The 22,931-nt window shown below is 36.5% G+C and overlaps 1 protein-coding gene across 23 annotated transcripts in view; it reads left to right on the top strand.

The window, feature by feature from the left end:
* Positions 1–22,931, top strand: part of NRXN1 (neurexin 1) — a 1,219,761-nt gene that overhangs the window by 855,831 nt on the left and 340,999 nt on the right. For all 23 annotated transcript variants that reach the window (XM_070798634.1, XM_070798636.1, XM_070798622.1 and 20 more), the window contains one exon: positions 9,489–9,670. In XM_070798634.1, coding sequence (XP_070654735.1) covers positions 9,489–9,670 — 182 coding nt within the window. The remainder of the gene's footprint in view (positions 1–9,488; positions 9,671–22,931) is intronic.

The raw sequence follows: 22,931 nt of genomic DNA, 5'->3' as shown, positions 1-22,931 counted from the left end.
TCACAGCACGCCAGGCCTCCCTGTCCATCACCAACTCCCAGAGTTCACTCAGACTCACGTCCATCGAGTCGGTGATGCCATCCAGCCATCTCATCCTCTGTCGTCCCCTTCTCCTCTTGCCCCCAATCCCTCCCAGCATCAGAGTCTTTTCCAGTGAGTCAACTCTTCACATGAGGCGGCCAAAGTACTGGAGTTTCAGCTTTAGCATCATTCCTTCCAAAGACATCCCAGGGCTGATCTCCTTCAGAATGGACTGGTTGGATCTCCTTGCAGTCCAAGGGACTCTCGCTAATAATTTAAAGAATTTATTAGGAGCATTCACAGCTTATTATATGTTTTTTAAAATGAGAGTTTTCTTAAGGGAGCAGAAGGTATGATTTTTTCTCCCTCCTTCCTTGCTGCCTGTAGCGTAATGCAAATTGATTACTGAATTACTTGTCAGAGACTTTTTAATAAAGTTCACTTACTGCTTGAGGGAGTCTAGTTTCAGAAGGAAAGACATAAACCTTTGATGTTCTTAGGGTTATTGGTTGTGAGATTGCTTTGCTTAGTTTTATTTTTAACTCTAGATACTTTGCTATCTTTATGATTTTTTTTTCTAATTTGATTGGCAGAAGGTCTACCATTTACTTGTTTTTCTTCTCAGCCAGATAACTTAGATTCCAGGAGCCTTTTAAAAGATTCCAAAACTTTGAATTTGATCTCGGACAAGCTCGTCTCCCTGGGCAGTTAAAACTATTCAACTCAATTCTTCCTGGAGGGAGTATTTTCTACATAGTGTGTTTAGAGAGGGAAATAATGAGTAATTTCTAGGGAAAGTATATTGCAAAAAAACCATGAAGTGAAGTATTACTTGTTGCTTGTTGTATAAATTTAGTAATAATATTCACTAAACATTATTTCAAGTGAATATTTGAAACAGTTATATGACTTTGATCTGAAAAGAAAGAAAATATAGATATAATTGTTCTTGTTAATAATTTTTCTGCTCTTTTTATCGTTACCATTAATCAGTGCCTTTAACATTGTCTTCTTTTCTAAGATTGTTAAACAAAAAATCCAGCATAGGTAATGACGTGGCTGAATACCATTTTCATGATATCTCTCATAAACTCTTGTCCTGATATTTATCTCTGATTCACAGATCCTACCTGTTTGGGGAAAAGGGCTGTGTGTTTTCAGCTTTATACTCCTAGCTCCTTTCACATATTAGACAACCAAAAGATAGGTCAGCTTGGGTATGTTTCTTATTTTGATTAATTTCCTTATAAGATAGAGAAAGAATGACTTATTCAAATGACTACATTTGACATCAGTGGCTATTTACGTAGTCTCAACTTTGCACACCATTCGTGTTGCATTTATGTTAACACTGCCTTCTTGATTGTGCAGTGCAGTCTGTGCAGCTATTTGTGCTATCCCTGAACAAATATCTAGGATATGAACAAGGTAGATCAGCCCTGAATCCACTTGAGAATTATTTCATTTATTAAGAATAGTACACTTGTTTTTCCAAAGATTGAATACTTTTTTCCATATAGCTTATTCTTTCCATAAATGTCAAAGTATGGAAATGTCAAATACCAAAATGAAAACTATATATGATACACTTATACATATATTATCCTTGCCAAGATCACAGGAAAATAGAATTTTTATTACAGAAAAATACAGTATATTTATTTAAAAAGGCTTTTATTAGAGAAAAATTTTGGGCCAAATAGGCAAAGGGGAAACTTCACTACTTTGTCATTGAGGTACACAGTTGCTATTGAAATTACCTTTAAGAGAAGTGATTACTGAGCTTATAGAAATCATGATACTTTTTTGCTATTCCATTTTCTTGAGTTTTAACTTGTTTAAAATTTCTTATAGAATAAAATTCCCTGGTGGTTCAGACAGTAAAGAATCTGCTTGCAATGCAGGAGACCCAGGTTCGAGCCCTGGGTCAGGATGACCCCGTGGAGAAGGAAATGGCAACCCACTCCAGTATTCTTGCCTGGGAAATCCCATGGACAGTGGAACCTGGCAAGCTACAGTCATTGGGGTCGCGATGAGTTGGACACAACTGAGCAACTAACAAGCTCATGCCATTTTTCTTTTTAAAATGGTACCTTGACTGGACCCACGCTAAAACTCATATGGTCTGGCTTAGTGGCAATGATTCTTTTCTTTCATGACTCATAGGTCTGCTGTGGAGTTTGAGTGGTTCAGGCTTGTTTAATCACATTGAAACTTTGGGAGAAATGAGTTTTTAATGCCTAGTGAGTCCTCATGGACCCTGAGAGTCTAACTCCTGATTTCATGGGGCTCAAGAATCTTTGTGAAAAAGTTTGAACCAAGTTCACAATGAATTTTTAATGAAGCCCTGTATGTGTGTGTGTGTGTGGTGAGTCAATACAGTGTCACTCTAACAAAATTTTTGAAGCAGGGTACTCACAGTTTTGTCAGCTTACATTCAATTTAATAGATGTTCAACAAACTTTTTTTAAATTCAGTAAATTTCCTTAATTCCCAAGGTCTAGGGTTCTGATGGACTTTGCAATGTGCCATATCAATGCTCCTTCTATCTGGAATGTCATCATGAGTTACTTTCTTAAGGCTTTGGTTCTTTGGGAATTATCTAAACTCTTGTTGACTTTCTTTTCTTTGCTCTGATTCAGGCTATGAGGCCAGTATCTAAGCCTTTTCAGTGACATGTCTTGTTTCTTGCCATGTTTTTCATGGAAGACCTACCTGCTCTCTTTCTCAAAGATGTATGGGTAAAAACCTTGTCTTATTTTCTAGTCTCTTTAGCTAGTTTAATGTATTTGTTATTTCTACCAAGTCTGCATCTTACATCAGGAGTCTCAAATTGTGATATATATAGTCTTTATTTTCCTTTCTTTCCTAACATTTTTTCACCCTTAGATCTGTAGCATTGAGGGCTGTCTCTTATTCTCAATATTGGTAATTGGTGTTATTACTTTTTAGATTTAGAGTTGATTACATATTATAGGTAGAAACTCCTGTTACTCTGATTCTAGTCATCTCTCCTAATATAGTGCCTACCTTTCCTGATTTTTAAGGCTGTTATATGAAATTTTAGGAATTAGGAATTTATAGTGCTCACAACTTAATTCTTTGTGATCTTGTAAAGAATTTACATTAATGTAGACAGAAATTGTTGCTTTAGAATACAAGTAAGATTGTTCAGATTTATTAATCTATTTGTTTTACTAGTTTTAGACCGATTTTTTTAATACAAGGTGGTCTTATTGTTTTTGTTTTCTGTGAACTTTATTCAGAATAATGGCTCCATATAGGTAGAAATTGTTCAAGAAATTGAGATTAAGCAATAGTCTTGACAAGGTTGTAGGAGAAATAAAAGCTCCCCTTATTTATAACTTTTATTTTAAATTTCCATCTGACTGCCTGGCAGAGTTTCACTGGAAAAAAGTGTTACATCCCTGTTACATTTAATAGAATCATAATGGCCTGAATATTTTGGTTACATGATGACATTGACAGAATTATAGGCTTTCAGAAAAGGACATTTTATTCATATACTTATGTTATGAGTTAGAAGCTAATCTATTCTGAAGTTAATTATATTATTGCTCATGTTCCAAGGATCCAAGGCAACCAATACTCAAGCAGAACTGTCCATGCTGATTGGTTTTCTTCTTCAGAAAGGTTCAACCTGTTGGAGGGAGTGTATTAGCACTTGGAGAAATTAGGCTAACGTAGAGATGGTTGGAAAGAAAAAGGAGGGGAGAGACCCCTTTATGTAAATAGATATTAAGTAAAAATCTAAAAATACATTTATTATAACATCACAGAGAGTTAAAACATTAGAAGAGCCCGTGTATAATTTTTACAGACGCTTATTGCAGTGTAAAGTATGTTGACACTGCTAAATTTGTATCTGGTGAAGCCAGCTTTGCTAATGAATTTGGAGTGAGTAATATAGCTGAAACTCCAATACTTTGGCCACCTTATGTGAAGAGCTGACTCATTTGAAAAGACCATGATGCTGGGAAAGATTGAAGGCAGGAGAAGGGGACGACAGAGGATGAGATGGCTGGATGGCATCACTGACTCGATGGACGTGAGTCTGAGTGAACTCCGGGAGTTGGTGATGGACAGGGAGGCCTGGCGTGCTGCGATTGATGAGGTTGCAAAGAGTCGGACACGACTGAGTGACTGAAATGAACTGAATATAGACTTACTCTATAGCTTAAATGTGAGGATTGCTGAAAACCACTTTAAGTTTGAGTCACCTATACATTTAGTGATGTGATGGATGTCAGGATTAATTTTCAATAAATCCATTATTAGTCATGGCACTGATGTGCTAGTGCTTGCCATATAGAAACATGCATAAATAAGAAAGGTACCACATTCCTCCAAGTTCTTCTCTGTGTGATTAAGATGTACTGTTGCTGTGCATTGAATTTACTTATATAATAGAGTAAAACATGTTCCTATAAAATAAAATTTTTAAAAATGTAGCTAAATGGCAGTTCATCTTGCGTAGCTTCCCCCTTTATTTAACAAAGTGAATTTTTGTGTCATGTTATAAATCTTACCATGCTAGATGTTTTACAGCAATGAACTAATATTCTTTTTCTCATGAAAATGATGCAATTTAATATCATTCCCTTTGTCAACTATTAGTGAATGTAAATAATAATGGAATGGGTTTATGTGACAAAAGTGCTAATCTAAAGAATAAAATACTGGAAAGTGTAATAAAAACCGGGATGTAGGAAAGCCATTTCTTAAAAGGCATTTGGTTTGACACAATTTTGAAATGGATCAAACATTTCTAAAGACTCTTAAACCAACAATGTTTCAATGTTGGTTATTTTAAATTGTCAGCATACATTATCTTCCCTAGTGGCTCAGATGGTAAAGCATCTGCCTGCAATGTGGAGACCTGGGTTCAGTCCCTATGATGGGAAGATCCCCTGGAGAAGGGTACAGCTACCCACTCCAGTATTCTGGCCTGGAGAATTCCATGAACTGTCGCAAAGAAATCCATGGGGGTTGCAAAGAGTCAGACACAACTGAGCGACTTCACTTCACTTCACTACACACATGGGCTTCCCTGATAGCTTAGTGGGTAGAGAATCTGCCTGCAATGCAGAGACACAAGAGGAGCGAGGTCGATCCCTGGGTTAGGAAGTTCCCCTGGAGAAGGAAATGGCAACTTACTCCAGTTTTCTTGCCTGAAAAATCCCATGGACAGAGGAGCCTGGCGGGTTACAGTCCCAAGGGTCGCAAAGAGTCAGAGGCTACTGAGCATACACCCACAGCACAGCACAGCACATGCATGCATACATTATCCATTCTCTTTAAAGTGTATTGAGTATTTACCATACGCCAGGAATTGGACCCAGGTTTTACTGTGCAATTTTTCATGCATTCCTGGCAGAAACTCTATGGGGCAGTGTTAATATCCCCAAGGATAGGAAACCCAAGAATGAAAGAGAATAAAAACATAGTCAGTGTCCGTAACTGGTAAATGATACAGTTGGAATTCGCACCCAGGTCTGTCTGAGTCCAAAACTTGCATTCTTAATTTCTGATCTCTTCTGCAACAGTATACCTCATATCCTTGGTTCAGAAAGATGCATGTTAAATGAAGTAGATTTTGACACATTAGTCATCTATATTTTATTGTGGAAGTATTCTCATATTTTTAAGGTCACCAAAATAGAGTATATTGTAATTTTCTATCTTGATGGAAGGAGGACTTTAAGAACGTAGATTCTTGAGAACATAGAGTTTGATGCAAAATGGGTTTTTTGTTTTGTTTTTTTGTTTTAAATCAAGATGTTTATAGAGGAAAGTGTAGAGAGTTGTGTTGGAAGCTGGGCATCTGAGTCTCTTGCTTATTATAGAATTGTGCTGATGAGTACATTACAATGCACTATTGTGCATATAGAAGAAAAAAAGGAGACAGATTGATTTTCAGATATATCTGAGGAAAGAGGGTACTAGAAATAATTGCATCATTTGGCACATGGTAGTATACTTGTTTCTGCTTGGTTTTGGCAAAACTTGATAAATTAGAAAGTCACTATAAGGAAGACAGAGTAGCTACTGGCATGCTAGTTGCCAAGGCTTAACACTTATTGGAAAATTTTGAAATATGAGATGAAATCAAATCTTGAGTAATGATATTTGTATTATGACATTTATCTTACTGAAAATATAAACCTTTAAATTATTATCCTGAAGTTCTGCAACTGAGCAACTGGAAACTTTCATAGTTCCACAAGTTTGGGAAGTGTACCCTAAACTAAATGTTAATCTACATACATTAAATGTTCTGTCATTTCACATTTACATGTTATTTATTTTTTTCTTTCTTTAAAAGCATTGTGAGGTGAAAAGACAGTATACGATCATGAGGTGCAAATGTCACTTTATGGATATGAGACATTCGAATATGATAGCAGTTGGCCTTGATAAATTCAGACTGACATATCCAATTAACTTTTTCTTGACAGTCTTGTTATGGTAATAGAAACATTTCTGTTAAAAAAAATACAGGAGTAGAATCTGGATACTAGATTTCTACTAGCTCTTCCAAGTTTGCAACCTTAGTTAATTCAGTCATAAGGATTAACTTGTTTTCTCAGATGTGTTGTGGGGGTAATGCTTGCCCTACTTTCCATACAGAAAAAGAGAAAATGAAAAAAATTGTTGTGAAAGTGGTTTTTAATGTTAAAAATGATCATATAATGTATGATATTGTTGCTTTGCCAGACTCCCTTACTCTGATGATTCTGGAAAACATCTGAGTCCTTAGATTTGTTTTATATCGTTAAGTAACATCTCTACTTGAATATTTTTAATTTGCAATATATAGTCATTAGAGGACAAAGTTAATTAAAAAGAGGAACATAAAATCAATCAAGTACCACCACAGAGGTCACCAACACATTCTCTTTTTAAAGAAACCTTTACTTTTATATGTTCTTGTCCTGTTTTTATCAATGTAGGCCATATGTCTACATTTAAATTCAGAAGCATTTAATACTTAATCATTTGCAATAGTTACCAAGCAGATGAATATTTATAAAATTGTGCTTGCTTGTTAATATTGTGATTAATAATCCTCTGATAATGTAGAACATAAATGGGCCTAGAAGGCTCTGGCATTTCTGATATACAAATATGTATATCCTTCCTGTATCTCTTTATTTGCACACTGATTAGTACATTTCAGACATAACTTACATGTTCTCACATGAGACAGAGAAACTGCTTTCAGACATTAGTACTCAAGAAAATGAATAGTCCCTCTACCACTGCAGTTTACCAAGATTTTGTTTTATTTCTTTTATACAGTATTATCCTGATATGTTTCTTGGGTCAGGTCTACACACCAAGGCCTATTTAATCAATCAGGCACATCAGGCATATTGTAGGGTTCTTTGGAGTTTCTCAAGGACCTATGGAAAAGTTTCAGACAGAATGCCAAGAGTAATTGACCCCAAAATATAAAAAGAGGAAAAAAATTATATCATCACCTATTTAATTAAATGTATATAAATGTGACACTAAGTTAACTTCATTAAATTGGTAAATTTGGTTCATAGAAATTTATTTATTTATTTTTGGTTCATAGAAATTTAATGTGGGCTTCCCGGGTGGTACAGTGGTAAAGAATCTGCCTGCCAGTGCAGGAGACCAGGGTTCAGTCCCTGGTTGGGAAGATCCCCGGGAGGAGGAAATGGCAACCCAATCCAGTATTCTTGCCTGGAGAATTCCTTGGACAGAGGAGCCTGGCAGGCTACAATCCATGGGGTCATAAATGACTGAGCACGCATGCGCGCATGCACATAGAAAATAAGACTTAATATCCCGTCAGGGCTTTGGGGCTTCCCTGGTGGCTCAGATGGTAAAGAGTCTACCTGCGAACCCTGGATTGGGAATCCTCTGGAGAAGGGCATGGTTACCCACTCCAGTGTTCTTGCTTGAAGAATCTCATGGACAGGGGAGCCTGGTGGGTTGCAAAGAGTCAGACATGACTGAGAGACTTACATTCATTCATAGGTTGTCTGTTATAGTTGTTTTCCCAGAGCCCACAGCTCAAACCCACAGTTAAGGGTATGTTCTGTGTGTCCCGTTTTGGAGAAGGAAATGGCAACTGACTCTAGTATTCTTGCCTGGAAAATTCCATGGACAGAGGAGCCTGGCAGGCTATAGTCATTGGGATTGTAGAGTTGTCCACCACTGAGCAACTGAGCAATATGTAGATACCTTGAAAATATACAGCTGTATACTCAACTTTTAATACAACCCTTATTCTTGGTAGAAGCTGTATTTCCATACACTCAAGATACTTTGAGACCAAATTTTGATATTTAATCTTATTGCTTCCCTTACCATATTGGCAGGTAGTAGGTACATAATAAATATATACTAACATCTTTTGTTATTGGAAAGCTACACTCCTTTCTATAAATTGTACCTTAAAGTCTATTCTTGGGATAATAAAAGAAATATTTCTCTGGTCCCATTTAGTATGGAGGAAGATTCATTCTCCTTTATGTATATCTTTGCATGTCTCTTCCAAAATTTCTGACTCAAAGAATTAATTTTATTGCATTAAATGAGGTGGATGTCAGTGCTACAATGAGATAGGACTTTAACACATTGGATGTTTAGGACACTCGTTTGAACAAAGCTCTTTTTAAAGCAAGATGGATACTTTACTGATATCACCATCGTAAAGTAAAATTTGAATACTTAGCAAATGAGGCTATGCCATTATTCTCATTGTTGTAAGACCAGCATTTGCTTTGGAAAAAAATGGATCTTTTTATGCCACTGGATAGTTTGACAGCTACTAGATATTGTGTGTTATATAAGACCTGACATCTATGAATGGGATCTATTATCTGTATTTTCTTGACATGACTATTGGTCTTATGGCTGCTCATCCATTAGTTATCACCTGTCATATGTGAACAGGCCCTCTCTTCATAAAAGTCGATTTGTAGCATGCTTGCAATTTGCTTTGCTGTGCTCTGTGACCCTGTCACACCTACACGCAGCTCTTGTTTCAGACACAAGTTAATACATGTTTCTGCTCCTTTTTGAAGCAACCAATTGTTTTCTACTATATTATTTTTTTCTAACTGGCAGAAAGAAAGAAAACCCCATTACATTGCATGCTTGTCCAACTCTGTGGAAAAGCAGTAATCTCTCGTTTGTTCTGAAACACCTGCTGGTAGATTTAATGAGTGTATTAAAAATGAAGCTGCCTTGATATTTAAAAAAAAAAAAACTTTTTCTTGAACATGTATGATTATAATCTATTATTTGCTTATTCACTTTGCCATAGGTTTTTGGTTTCTGTTCTTTTTATTTTATTTATGATTGCCAAGCTGTAAATTTAATACTTTACTAATATGTCAACATAATAATACATAGGAAAGTGTACCCTGATATATTTGGACTAATTGGTTTTGGTTTTTGTTTTCCAGCTGGGACAACGTATATCTTTAGCAAAGGTGGTGGACAAATCACGTATAAGTGGCCTCCTAATGACCGGCCAAGTACACGAGCAGACAGACTGGCCATAGGGTTTAGTACTGTTCAGAAAGAAGCTGTATTGGTGCGAGTGGACAGTTCTTCTGGCCTGGGTGACTACCTAGAGCTGCATATAGTAAGTACTTCTAAAATACAGATTCTGCTTTTAGCTTTTACTGCTAGCTTTTTGTAAATAACATATAACTCTGCTCTTTGGACATTTCCCTCCCCCTGCCCCACCAGAGCAACTAGTGCTTGATTACAGAAAGCATAAGTATACTCTAGGGGTAATAAGGCCTTATAGCTATTACTGTTTTTAAAAATGTTTTTGACTCTTTTTTTTCAGGTGTGAATTCATCTCAATTTTCTGTCCACAAAGAATTACTCTTTGTGTGTTTTTAGTGTGACTTTAGGCAGTTTTGCTAAATTTGTAGAAATATGATAGTCCAGTAGATATTATTCCATCTGGCTGGAAGCATGAGGTTGTAATTCTGGTAACATCAACAGATTTGGATCCAGTGTCCTTATTTCTTTTCTCACTTGAGAAAAGAATTGTCTAAAGTTACATGCAATGGACGGGGGAAGTGAATCGGCAAAGGTATTTGGAGATATAAAAGAAAAAGGCAGAAAGATTACGTCTATGCCATCTTATACTCCTTTTGATATGTACACATCAAGAAAATACAGTGGACTCTTGCCATTTATATCCTGGGACCAGACATTTTCTCTAAGTCCTAAACCTCACACAAGAATTTAATTAGCACTTAGTGAATGTCAAATAATAGTTCATGAATGAAAAACTTTTCTATTCAAGTTTTAAAGTTGTCATAACTGACTATAGCTTGGGGACTCTTCCTTATATCTCTGCATTCAGAGAGTTACTAATTTGTTTGGTTTCAATTCTTTATCTTCTTATGTCCTCACAATATTTTCAAAGACCCATGTGGTCTTTTATCAATAAGAGATAGTCATATTTTATTGATGTATCAAAATAACACCCATAGTAAGTTATCATATATTCAAAAACCCTGGAGGGTTCTTATCATCATAGTTCTAAATAAACTATCTTCTGGAAGATGTAGAAGCATATCTTCATCCCCCTTTCTGTTCTTGAGGTTTAATTTATCTCTTCTGCCTTATGTGATCACATAAGTTTATTTTGTTTTGCTTTTATTTAGCCTACAAGTTCTTCTGTTACCTGCACCAGTGTCTCAGAAGGTCTTTGATTAGGTCAACATGTTCTTTCAGTCCTGCCTTCAGGGTTTCATCCTAAAATGATTAGGAAAACCACCAAACACCAAAATACATTATCACAGATTTGCAGGGTCTTAATTTTCAAAGTGCTGTTTATTTATTAATCTTCGTGTTCTGCTATACTTCTGTAATTTCCAATAAGCTGAATAGGGTTTACAACTGACCACAAAAGCTGAATTCATTGCTAATATTGGGGGAAAAAAAGAAAACAAAGTAAAACAAAAAACCCCTCTCAACACAACGGTTATTGAATCATCGTAGATTTTCAATTCAAAATAAAGTTGTCAAAATGAGAATCCTTGAAAAATGATTTTAGCTGCCTTTCTGAAAATACCTAACAATCAGTATCAAAGGCATGTGGGTTTTTATGGCATCATAAATAAGTGATCAGCTGAGATAACTAATGCAGTAAGGAATCTTGCTATTTAGAGTCATCTCAACTTTCCAAATGCATTTGCTCCATTCTGATTTAAGAGACTTGCTACTTCGAAAATAAATAAAAAAGAAAACAAGAGGTTTTCCTCTTGAAATAACTTACATATTGATCCATAACCAATTACACATTTACCCTGAGAAAAGGTTCTACACTGATCACTCTCACATCATAAGGGGTTTTGTTATTGAATTACTCAAATCACTGTTTTATGGTCAGAGGGTTTTAGTCTACAACAACGTGTATTGCTTTCCAATTTTGATCAACTGTGGCCTTAGAGTCCCTTTGTATGTAAAAGCCTGACTTTTAGGTGTGCATGCCTGCTCAGAACCTTTCTACACTTATTTATTGGCCATAGATTTCTGATAGATGTCCTGTGAGGTCCTCTTTCATTCTGAATCTCTTCTCTTGGTCTTGCCTGACTGTTCGCTTTGGACCCAGGTCTTTGTTTCTAACACCCTTCTTCTTGGATTTGCTATATTCAAACCCTTTCTTAATCCTAGCCTGTCCTTGACTAGGAAATTGAAAATGGATGTTAGTTCCCTGGGATTAGCAAACACCATTGGTAATCAACCCTACTCACTCCTTTATCAACTACTAGGACCCTGTCTTAGTCCAGATCTGGCCAACTAAAACTTTCTATTTCCCCCTCCTTTTCTCTTGTTCCCTACAAACAATGATCAGCCATTAGTGACTCAGCAAGTTGCTTACATGGAAATAAGTTACTTTTTTTCGACGTTTCCAACATACAAATAAAATTAAGCCCGTGGTTTTCTTTTCACTTCTGAAGTTTACTTTTAACTCTTTCCCATAATGTTGGGTAATGGAAGAGGAAGAGAAAGAGGAGTTAGATATATATATATATATATATATTTTTTTTTTTTTTTAAGAAGAAAAAAGAGAGAGAGAGAGTAAAAGAGAGGGATGGAAGACAGGAACAGGAGGGAAAATTAAGTGGGAAAGAATCAAAGTTGATGCCCATGGCTGATGGAAGCAGAAGTATTCTTAATGATGGTACTTAGATTTGGGAATATTCAAGGAATATTTTATCAAATGGTTTACATGCCTTTGAATTTATCCTGATTTTTACCAAATCATTTCTTCTGCTGCTTTCAGAATTGAAGTATAAAACGAAAACAGTAATTGCAGAAAGATTATTACCATTGTTTGATTTTAGTTTATAAATATGACTGACTTAAAAATTAACCTGATGATATCACAGATATGTTTAATCTATAAAAGTTAGAAATGTTGGTTATCCATTAACTTCTAAGAAAGTGTCTATAAACCTTCAAGGTGAGCCATGTATAAACTATGGACTTATCTTATTTAAAAATCACTATTTATACTCTTAATTAATGAAATTAACCAAGAAGCAAGAAAGTTAATTGCATGTATTAAAAGGTGCTCCAGTCTTGCTGAATTGTGTAATGTTACTTCAGATAGATAACTTTTAAAATCTGATTGAAATATAATTTCAGTGAAGTTGTGAATATCTGGCATTATTATTCTATTCTTTTCAAATGATCATGTTTGATCTTAAAAATATCACCATATTTAAATTTTGATTAACTATACTCTTAAAAATATAATAAATTACAATAAAATAATTTTTTACTCAGGTGACCAGTTTTTACAGATGGATTTTTTGCCATATTAGTATTAATTCTACCACTGTTAACCTCAAAGCCATATGATATTGCTATTGAAATGTATAGGGTTTTAGGAGGGGATGAGAGGAAGAGAAAGACAAGAAGAAGGGGCTATTAATTAACATAGTGCCAAGAATACAAATGTTATCCTGTATTCAGAAATGTTTTCTGAAATAATAAAAAATGAATTATATGTTGAAAATAGTGTAGCTTAAGTTAAATATAGACTTCTCAGTATTCAGTCATCAAAATTTTCAGTTAAGTCATAGATGCAGCCCAGTTCTACATAACTGAAGAAGTATATCTAATCTCTTGTTTACAATGTATAAAAAGTGTAGCACCTGATGCATATCAGCTGTTTAATTGAAAAGTTATACATTTTTATTGATGTTGTTTTATGAATATTCCAGCTAATAATTGACCATGGTAGTTGAATTAAGTCTATGGTGAGAGTTTTTGTTGAATGAGTGATACTCTCTCCTAAATAGTTACCTCATTTTTTGTAATTCACTTTTATCATGAATTGTTCTCCAGTCATTTTGTATCTGTCCATTATTTTCAAATAAAGATAAGCTTTCTGATGCCATAGAACAAAATTTATAATAATGATGACTAATAAGAAAAAATAATGTAATATAGAAATGTGACTTTTTGTCATTCATGTAAGTACATACTAGAAGTCTGTGCAGAAATATTTTCTGAACAACTTATATGCTCCAGCTTATGTTGAAGACTCTGTGGATTCAAAAATAATTGAGCTCACCACTTAGTACTTATCTCAATAAACATTATTTAGATGAATGAAAAGCCCACTGGGACCCTGGTTACCAGGTAGCTTGTATTCTTTATAGTAAACACACTTTGTCCTAGAGTGACTAGTGTTTCTTGGTTATTTCTCCATCTTGGTAGAGCTCCATTTCTTCCCTTTATCTGCAATTATATGTATAAGAATGTGGATAAATGATAGGTTGTTAAGGTAAAGAATATGAAAAAAGAAACTTATGAACTGTAAAGTGTTCTGTTTTACAGATTTAAATTAATATTGATTATTTAATCAGTATTGAACATGATAATTTCTTACAGGCAATAAGCAAAACATGAATTCATTTTTTTCATTATTTATGAGATATACCTACAAATTTTACCAATGTTGTCACTCTAGAGGAAGTATCTCTCATCTATCAGTCTGGCAATGTTCACTGGAGATCACTTAACCCTTCTGACTTAGAAGAATGCACTGCAAATGTGTGTTCCCTAACTGACATGAATATTAACATGTGTATTAGTTCTGATCAGAGGAAATTGTGGAGGGTGGAGGAGAGGATTAGTGAAGAGTGTTCTTTGAAATTCTTTCATCTTAGGAGCATGAAAGAGCATTGCAAATTTGATTAGTGAATTGTTGTATATATTTGCCTTAAGTGTTTCTTCTTTGTACCTTCCTGGACCGGAAGCCTTATGTTTGAATCCAAGCTCTTAATTGATTTTGATATAGAAATACACCTTTTGATCAGTGATTTTAGTGTTAACTAGAAGCATAGTGTATTTATAGTAGATATCACGCCCTAAAATAACTTATCAATATCGTCGACATAACCAATCTTTCTCATCATTCTCTGCTGCTTTACATTTTATACTAGTTACCTTGTTTTAAAAAGAGTTTCTAATTTAATCTTTGTAAAATCAGTACATATATCAGCAAGATAAAACCCAGTTGTTTCCTCACAGGCTTTTCTAGCATTTAAAGTGTTTCATCTGAAATATTCTTTTTAACCAACAGATTCCCCTATTTTAAGAGTTTCACTTTCTCATGTAATATTTAAATTAAAACCTGTAAATCATACACAGTAAATATTATATTTGTTTTAGCTATCCTGGCTCTTAGCTTCCCTTGTAGCTTAGTTGGTAAAGAATTTGCCTGCAATACAGGAGACCCCAGTTCAGTTTCTGGGTCAGGAAGATCCCTTGGAGAAGGAAATGGCAACCCACTGCATCATTCTTGCTGGGAAATATCCCATGGCCAAAGGAGCCTGGTCGGCTACAGTCCATGGGGTCACAAGAGTCAGACACAACCTAGTGACCGAACCATCACTTCAGGTTCTCAATGAAAGCACTCCCAAGTGAACTTGCTTTGGCAAACCTCCATCTCAAAGTCTGCTTCCTTGAAAACTAACCTGTACGTCTTGTCAAGAAGTCCTCGTTTTGGGGCTTCCCAGGTGGCGCTGGTGGTAAAGAACCTGCCTGCCAATGCAGGAGACAAAAGAGACAGGGGTTTGAACCCTGGGTCAGGAAGATCCACTGGAGGAGGGCGTGGCAGTCCATTCCAGTATTCTTACCTGAGGAACCCCATGGACAGAGGAGCATGATGGGCTATAGTCCATAGGGTTGCACAGAGTTGGACACAACTGAAGCGACTTAGCACATCCTGGTTCTTACAGGAATTAGAGAACATGTGGCCTAATTGACTATTTATTGTGAAAGTCTTGCCCAAGCTTTTCAGGTATAAAGGATGAACATTATCTTTGAAGAAAGTGAGAGAAATCATGGTCATATTTTTATTGACTTAAGTGCTGTACAGATATCTTGAAACAATCTCTATCTTGGGAATGGATGGTGTCATGTAGACTAATGCAAACTCCTTCCTTCATCCTTTCACCATGGAAGTTAGTTCAGTATCTCATTTTCTAATTTATTGGTTGAAACATTTCAGCATCACTAAATCTCTCTGAATTTGGTTCTCAGTTTCTAGAATTAGCTCCTTCTCTGAAATTCTGTTGCTGTGAAATGTAGTAAAGAGAACCAAGACATTTCTAGCTGCCCCTCCTTATTTCATATACTTATCACTTAGGTGCTTAAGCAACTGCCACACCTTCTCAACTATTCTCCTGTCTCTATTCTGAATACTTTCCAATCCAGTTTATGTACTTACATCAGGTTAATTTGCTAAAATGCTTTTTCAATTATTCCTCTCTTCTTCCTCTTGGGAAACACATTGATGCTTCCCAATTACATACAGGTAAAGTCACACTCTGTGACTCACATTTAGTGTCCTGAAAATTCTGATCTTAGTTTCCCTTTGCATGTCCGTATTTCCAAAATTCTTTTCTTTCCACTTCAGGGAAATTTATTAATCCACTCTTTAGAAAATTATTGTCCTATTGTCATTTTTGAGTCAACCCAGAACTTTCTTCTCAATCTCTGTCTAGCTTCTGCTCAGTCATCATCTTCTCTATTCAAATATTGTGTGTTTTCCCAGTTGGGTCTGGGAGCTTATAGTCCCCTGAGCTAACAGAAAGAAGTCCAGAGCTCAGGAATCTCTTTGGAAGAGCTGCTGAAACAATGGTCAGGGCATTACCTAGGTAGAGAAAATCTTGGACATAGATTTTCCTCCAATGTGTGATCACTACGCTTCTTGACTTATTGATTTATGTTGGACCCCGAGCTATTTTACAGAACGGCCTTAAATCCATTCTAGGTTAGCCAGTGATGAGTTGCCTTAGCAACCTCTTTTCTTATGGCTAGATGCCAAAATAAGAAACGTTTTGAATTTTTTTTCTTGCTACTGATCACACTTCAGTTTTTTTCAAAAGACTGCATTGTTTCACAGGACATGGTTCAATGTCTGGTAAGGGAAGTAAGATCCCATATACTTCTGCATGATGAGGCCAGAAAAAAAGAGAAAAAGAAATACTTTCTCTGACTGACTTCACTCAGTATGACAATCTGAGGTCTATCCATGTTGCTGCAAATGGCATTTATTTTGTTCTTTTTGTGGCTGAGAATTATTCCACTGTATATATGTACCACATCTTCTTTATCCATTCCTCTGTTGATGGACATTTAGGTTGCTTTCATGTCTTGGCTATTGTAAATAGTGCTGCAGTGAACATTGGGATGCGTGTATCTTTTTGAATTATGGTTTTCTCCAGATATTTGCCCAGGAGTACAGTTGCTGGATTGTATGGTAATTCTATTTTTAATTTTTTGAGGAACCTTCATACTGTTCTCCATAGTGGCTGTACCAGTTTGTGTTCCCACCAATAGTGTAATATCACATATGTGGAATCTTAAAAAAATGGCTACAGATGAACTTACCTATAAAACAGATACAGAGTTACAGGTGTAGAAAATAAACCTGTGGAAGGTGAGGGGAGGGATAAATTGAAAGATTAGGATTGACGTATACACTCTACTATATGAAATAGATAACTAATAAGGACCTACCATATAGGAAAGGGAACTCTACTCAATACTCTGTAATGGCCTATATGGGAAAAGAATCTAAAAAAATGAGTGAATATATATTTATAATAGATTCACTTTGCTATACACCTGAAACTAACATGACATTGTAAATACTCCCCCAAATTTTGTTAAAAGCTTAATTAGGAGATTCTTTTTTTAAAAAAATTACTTTGGCTCATTCAACACATCATTACTGATCACCTATAATGCAGTTCATAATGTATTAGCTACCTATTTCTATGTAAAAATTTCCCCTACAATTTAGCAGCTTAACAGCAAATGTTTATAATCTTATAGAGGCTCAGAAATCTAGGAACAGCTGAGCTAGGTTATTAAGAGATTCCCAGGAACAGACATGGTTAATATCTCCCATGCATATCTGATATGTTCATTCTTATGATCAAGTTAGAGTCTACAGGGTTTAGAAAGAAATGGTGAGCAACAGTGAAAGCATCCACTAGCTTTAAGTTTAAGGATGCTGGCTTTTGCAGAAGTCTAAACACGGTATAGATTGATGGAAGAGAGTAATGAAGACATTGCTTGAGGGTTGAGAACTAGTTTGGGGAATGCATACCGAATAAGGAATCATTTGTACACTCTTTTTATTGCACCAAAAAAAAAAAAGAAAAGAAAACACTGAAAGGCATAAATAAAATGCATGAGAATAGTAGTTAAAAAATGAAAACAGCACAGGGAATATGTCAGCCAAAGAACAGGAAATGAGATAAAAGTGACAATATGGCATTGGAGTTAGTTTAAAGGTGATGATGGACCACTTCAGACATAGGCAGTTTGTTTCAACAAAGGAAGGAAATGACCTAGGTAAATATACTCAGGGACACTCAAGTTAATAGTAAGCATAAATAATCCACATTGTAAATCAGTAGCAAAGAACTAGAGATAATTTTTACTGGGCCTGAGAAAATCCTTCTGATGAAAACGTAACCATTTTCAGAGCTGTGAAATGCAAAGGTGTTACATTTAAGCACTTACTTTAGGAGATAGTGCATGAGATTTGGGGATCCTTAGGTTACAAGACGGGGCTTCCCTGATAGCTCAGCCAGAAAAGAATCTGCCTGCAATATAGGAGACCTGGGTTCGATTCCTGGGTCAAGAAGATCCCCGGGAGAAGGGATAGACTACCCATTCCAGTGTTCTTTGGCTTCCCTGGTCATTCAGATGGTACACAATTTGCCTGCATTGCAGGAGACATGGATTCAGTCCCTGGGTTGGGAAGATCCCCTGGAGAAGGGCATGGCAACCCACTCCAGTATTCTTGCCTAGACTAATCCTCATGGACAGAAGAGCGTGGCAGGCCCCATGGGGTCACAAAGAGTCAAACACAACTGAATAACTAAGCGTGGCACGGGTTACAAGACAGAGGAGGCTTTTTAACCTCTCTGTTTACAAAGCACTGCCCTGGAAGAACATATTTCTTAGACTCTTGAGGGGATGTTTTCATGGCCAGGTTCTCCCATCAAGAGAAATACTTCCTCCTGAGCCTACTTCTTAGGGCCTTGCTGCCCCCAAAAGAGTGGACATACAAGACTGACAGACCAAAAACTTCTAGTGAAAGATTAAAATTTAATTGATCATGAAGGGCTTTTTGATCTCTGGAAAAAAAAAAAAAAGTTAATGTTCCTGGAATTCTGCTCTGCATTATAGCTAGCAAATGTAGACTGCTTATTCTCAGATTTACATCGCCCATCTGGACTTGCCCTGTCATCACCAAACTAGCATTTCAAAAGACTAACTCAGCATCTCCACCTGGATGTCTCATAGGTAGACACCTCATTAAAAACTGAATTCATCTTCCAACTACATGCCCATCTACACAATTACAGATGAAAACTTTGACATTTTTCCTGTGCTTGCTTTTATGATGTAATCTGTTTCTCCGTAAATTCCAGAAATGTCTATCAGTACTGTCCAATAGAAATATAAAGTGGGTCAGATATGTAATTTTAAGTTTGTAAGTAGTCACAAAAAGAGAGGGGGAAAAAAAAAACTCAGATGAAATTAACTTTGAATGTATTTTATTTAACTAAGCATGTCCAGAGTATTATCATTTCAGCATATGCTCAAATAAATTTTACTATATTTTACATTACTGTTTCACACTGTTTTTGATATCTAATATATATTTTGTAATTCATTCCTGTCAATTCAGAATCTAAATTTGCATCAGAGATATTGTATATTTCATAAAATATCCAGTTGGAAATGTAGATTTGCATTGTCTGAATTACTGTAGACAGACCTAAAATTTTTCCATGATTGAATGAACTCTCAATTTTAAATTTATATCTAACTTAATTATAATTAAATACATTTTCAAATTCAGTTCCTCAGTTCCATTAGCCACATTTCAAATGCTTAACAGAGCTTTAGAATTTATCTGCTTTTCTTTGACTCCCATTATTATTGCCTTAAGTGAATGTCCTCTTTTTCAACTGTTGGAACAGATTTCTAACTCATCTCACTGCTCACAAGGATTCCCTTTCTCATGCATCTCTACACTGCCACCAGAACAATTTGTGTAAAGCAAAAAGTTGGTTATTTCAACCTCTTGGTTATTTCAACATTCTAAATGTTTAATGGCAGTAGGTCTCTCAACCTCTTTTAGTTCAAAACAATCTGACTGATAATATTCAGCCACCTCTATCAGTAATGGTGTTCACTTAGAAGCATAAAAGCTCCTGAGTGAACAGAAGCAGGGAGAGCATGACACGGGGCCTCTCAACCCATCCTCCCCTTCTCTCTCTGCTTTGCAAGGCTGTGTCTCAACCCCTCACCTGGCAGCAATGCTGGTCAGGGATGGGCATGGACTGATTTGAAAGTGTTGGTCACTCAGCTGTATCCAGCTGTATTTGAAAGTGTTGGTCACTCAGCTGTATCCAATTCTTTGCAACCCCATGGACTGTAGCCCACCAGGCTTTTCTGTTCGTGGAATTTCCCAGGCAATTGTACTGGAGTGGGTTGCCATTACCTTCTCCAGGTGATCTTCCCAACCCAGGGATCAAACCCAGGTCTCCTGCATTGCAGGCAGATGCTTTAGCCTCTGAGCGACCATGGAAGCCCAATACCAATTTGAAATCCCTCCATAATATTCATTAAGTATTTTTTTTCCCAGTGTTTATTCAGGGTTTGAGGGGAAACTGATTTTCAAATTGTCTACAAAGATGCTTAGTAATTTACTTCTCCTGGACAAAGCAAAGTCAATTGTCTGGAAAAGAATCAGCCCCAAAACCCTTTATCAGTTTTTCTAGTCCTTGTACTTTCTTGTTTCTGGTGGCAGTTTTGTGAACCAGGCAAAATTTGGCATTTAGATTAAAGTGTTTAAATCTCGATGGCAGATCCTTCATTTATGATGAATAATGTGATGCTGAGCAACAGTGAATGTCAAGAGGGCAGGGACATCCATCTATTTTGTGCACCTTTGTATTCCCAGAGTCCACCTGCAGCCTGAAATTTAGCAAATGAGCAATAAATATTTGTTGAAATATTTTTTTGTTGTTGTTCTAGAAGTTCTGCAAATTTAAGCTGCCTGTGTGCATTCTAAACATGTTCAAGGGCAAAAAATAGGTCAATGCTGCTCTGGTCAAGGGCATAGTCTCCTTCAAGAGGTTGGCTTATAGTTAACTTGTTAAGGCTGAGTTAAGAAGATGCAGACCTGAACTAACTGCTCAGTTCAGTTCATTTCAGTTGCTGGGTCATGTCCAACTCTGCGACCCCATGGACTGCAGCACACCAGGCTTCCCTGTTCATCACCAACTCTCAGAGCCTATTCAAACTCATGTCCATCGAGTCAGTGATGCCATCCAACCATCCCATCCTCTGTGATCCCCTTCTCTTCCCGCCTCCAGTCTTTCCCAGCATCAGGGTCTTTTCCAGTGAGTCAGTTCTTCGTATCAGATGGCCAAAGAATTGGAGCTTCAGCTTCAACATCAGTCCTTCCAATGAATATTCAGGACTGATTTCCTTTAGGATTGACTGGTTTGATCTCCTTGCAGCCCAAGTAACACCACAGATCAAAAGCATCAAATCTTCAGTGCTCAGCCTTCTTTACGGTTCAGTTCTCACATCCATACATGACTGCTGGAAAAACCATAGCTTTGACTATATGGACCTTTGTCAGTAAAGTAACTGCTAGCCTGTTACAAATTCATGATGTTGCTTCCTTATAGATTGGTATCTTGAGACATGTTTCTGGTGAACCATGCCTTCACCTGTTCTATTGAAGAACCAGTGGCCTATACTGCAGTTAGTTCAAAAGCCAAACTCCTTAGGTGAATCTGCAATGAATGCAAAACATGGGTTTATTTTCCAGCTCTATTTCCAGTTACTCCTCAGTGCAACCGGAACACATTCTATTCTCTCTTTATATGCATTTAACATACCTTTAAAAAAAAAGAAAAAGGAAAAACACCTTTTAAGGCATTTGGAATACAGTCGCCTGAGGTCTGGCTTTTGCCCTCAAGTATCTTAGAATTTAATGGATAAATTTTATTTGTATGGCACCTTAGTCACAGAATGTAGGCATAGGCTAATATTCTAAACCTTCATGCTTTAGAAACACAATTAAAGGTTTTTAAATTCTATGAAGAGATCTCTAAGTGTGACATTTATGAAAGTAACCAATAATCATGTCACTGTTCTAACTTTACATTTGTTATCCATTTAATATTCATAAAACCCCTACAAATAAGAAACATTCTCCTCATTTAGTTAATGAGGAAAGGAGGCACAGGTCACACAGTGAGTGAGCAAAACCAGGCTTTGAACTCAGACAGTCTGGTTCCTAAATCCATGTGCTTAATCTCTGGGCCTTATGTGTGTGGTACAGGTAAGGGTACAGGGGGGACTACCTCATTAGGTTGCACCCCACAGCTCGGCCCACAGTCTGTTTAATGCAGTTTTATAAAGTCAAACAACTTCAGCCAGAGTGGGTAGCCATTCCCTTATCCAGGGGATCTTCCCAACCCAGGAATCGAACACAGGTCTCCCAAATTGCAGGTGGATTCTTTACCAGCTGAGCCACCGGGGAAGCCCTTAGCATACCACACATCATATAAATTACTGAGCATTCTGTACATCAGCTACATAGACTATTTTTTCTAGTTGAGTAAGCACATAGAAAGTTATCTGGTTGACTAGTTGTCTCAAACATTTTGTGGTTAGTTGGCTAGCTTTTGTCATCAGTTTGATTTGCAAATTTGGAGTGCACATGATTTTAAGGCAGAGAAACACAATTAAAAAAATTATATCAGTAACAAAATGTCGGCAAAGATAGACATTTGTCCATGTTCATTTCTTTCTTTGAAATATTCCTGCTTCCTCTCGCTCCTGCTTGCTTTCCTTTCTTTTCTAGTCTGGTGAGTTTTTATTCACCATTAAGGCCTAGATCATATATTTCATATATTTGTGAAGACTTCCTTGGTCCACTAGGGAAAAACCAATCAGGTCCATCTTGGTACTAACATAGCACTTTTTACTTATCATAGTCATAGTTATTTCCATATGGATCCTTTCAGTCCATTAAATTGTGAACTCATCAAGGTCAATTACCATATGCTATATATCTTTTTATCTTGGCATTTTCTGACAGTTGCACAGTGCTTAAGAATACACAGTAATATTTATTGATAAAGGTATACAAGTGTGCATGAATGGAGCTTTCCTTTTTGGCTTGTGGCCTTCCTTCCCCACTTGCTGGTAAATTTCCACTCTGGTGCAAGAACTCACATGAGGAACACTCGCCTTGGATCCCAGCATGAGGTAGACTCCCAGAGGGTAATGGTGAAAGCATGTGACAC

This window comes from Bos indicus, chromosome 11, assembly GCF_029378745.1.
Source record: "Bos indicus isolate NIAB-ARS_2022 breed Sahiwal x Tharparkar chromosome 11, NIAB-ARS_B.indTharparkar_mat_pri_1.0, whole genome shotgun sequence".
NCBI lineage: Eukaryota > Metazoa > Chordata > Mammalia > Artiodactyla > Bovidae > Bos > Bos indicus.
Note: the sequence above shows the minus strand (reverse complement) of the source record. Positions and strands in the feature narration are given on the sequence as shown.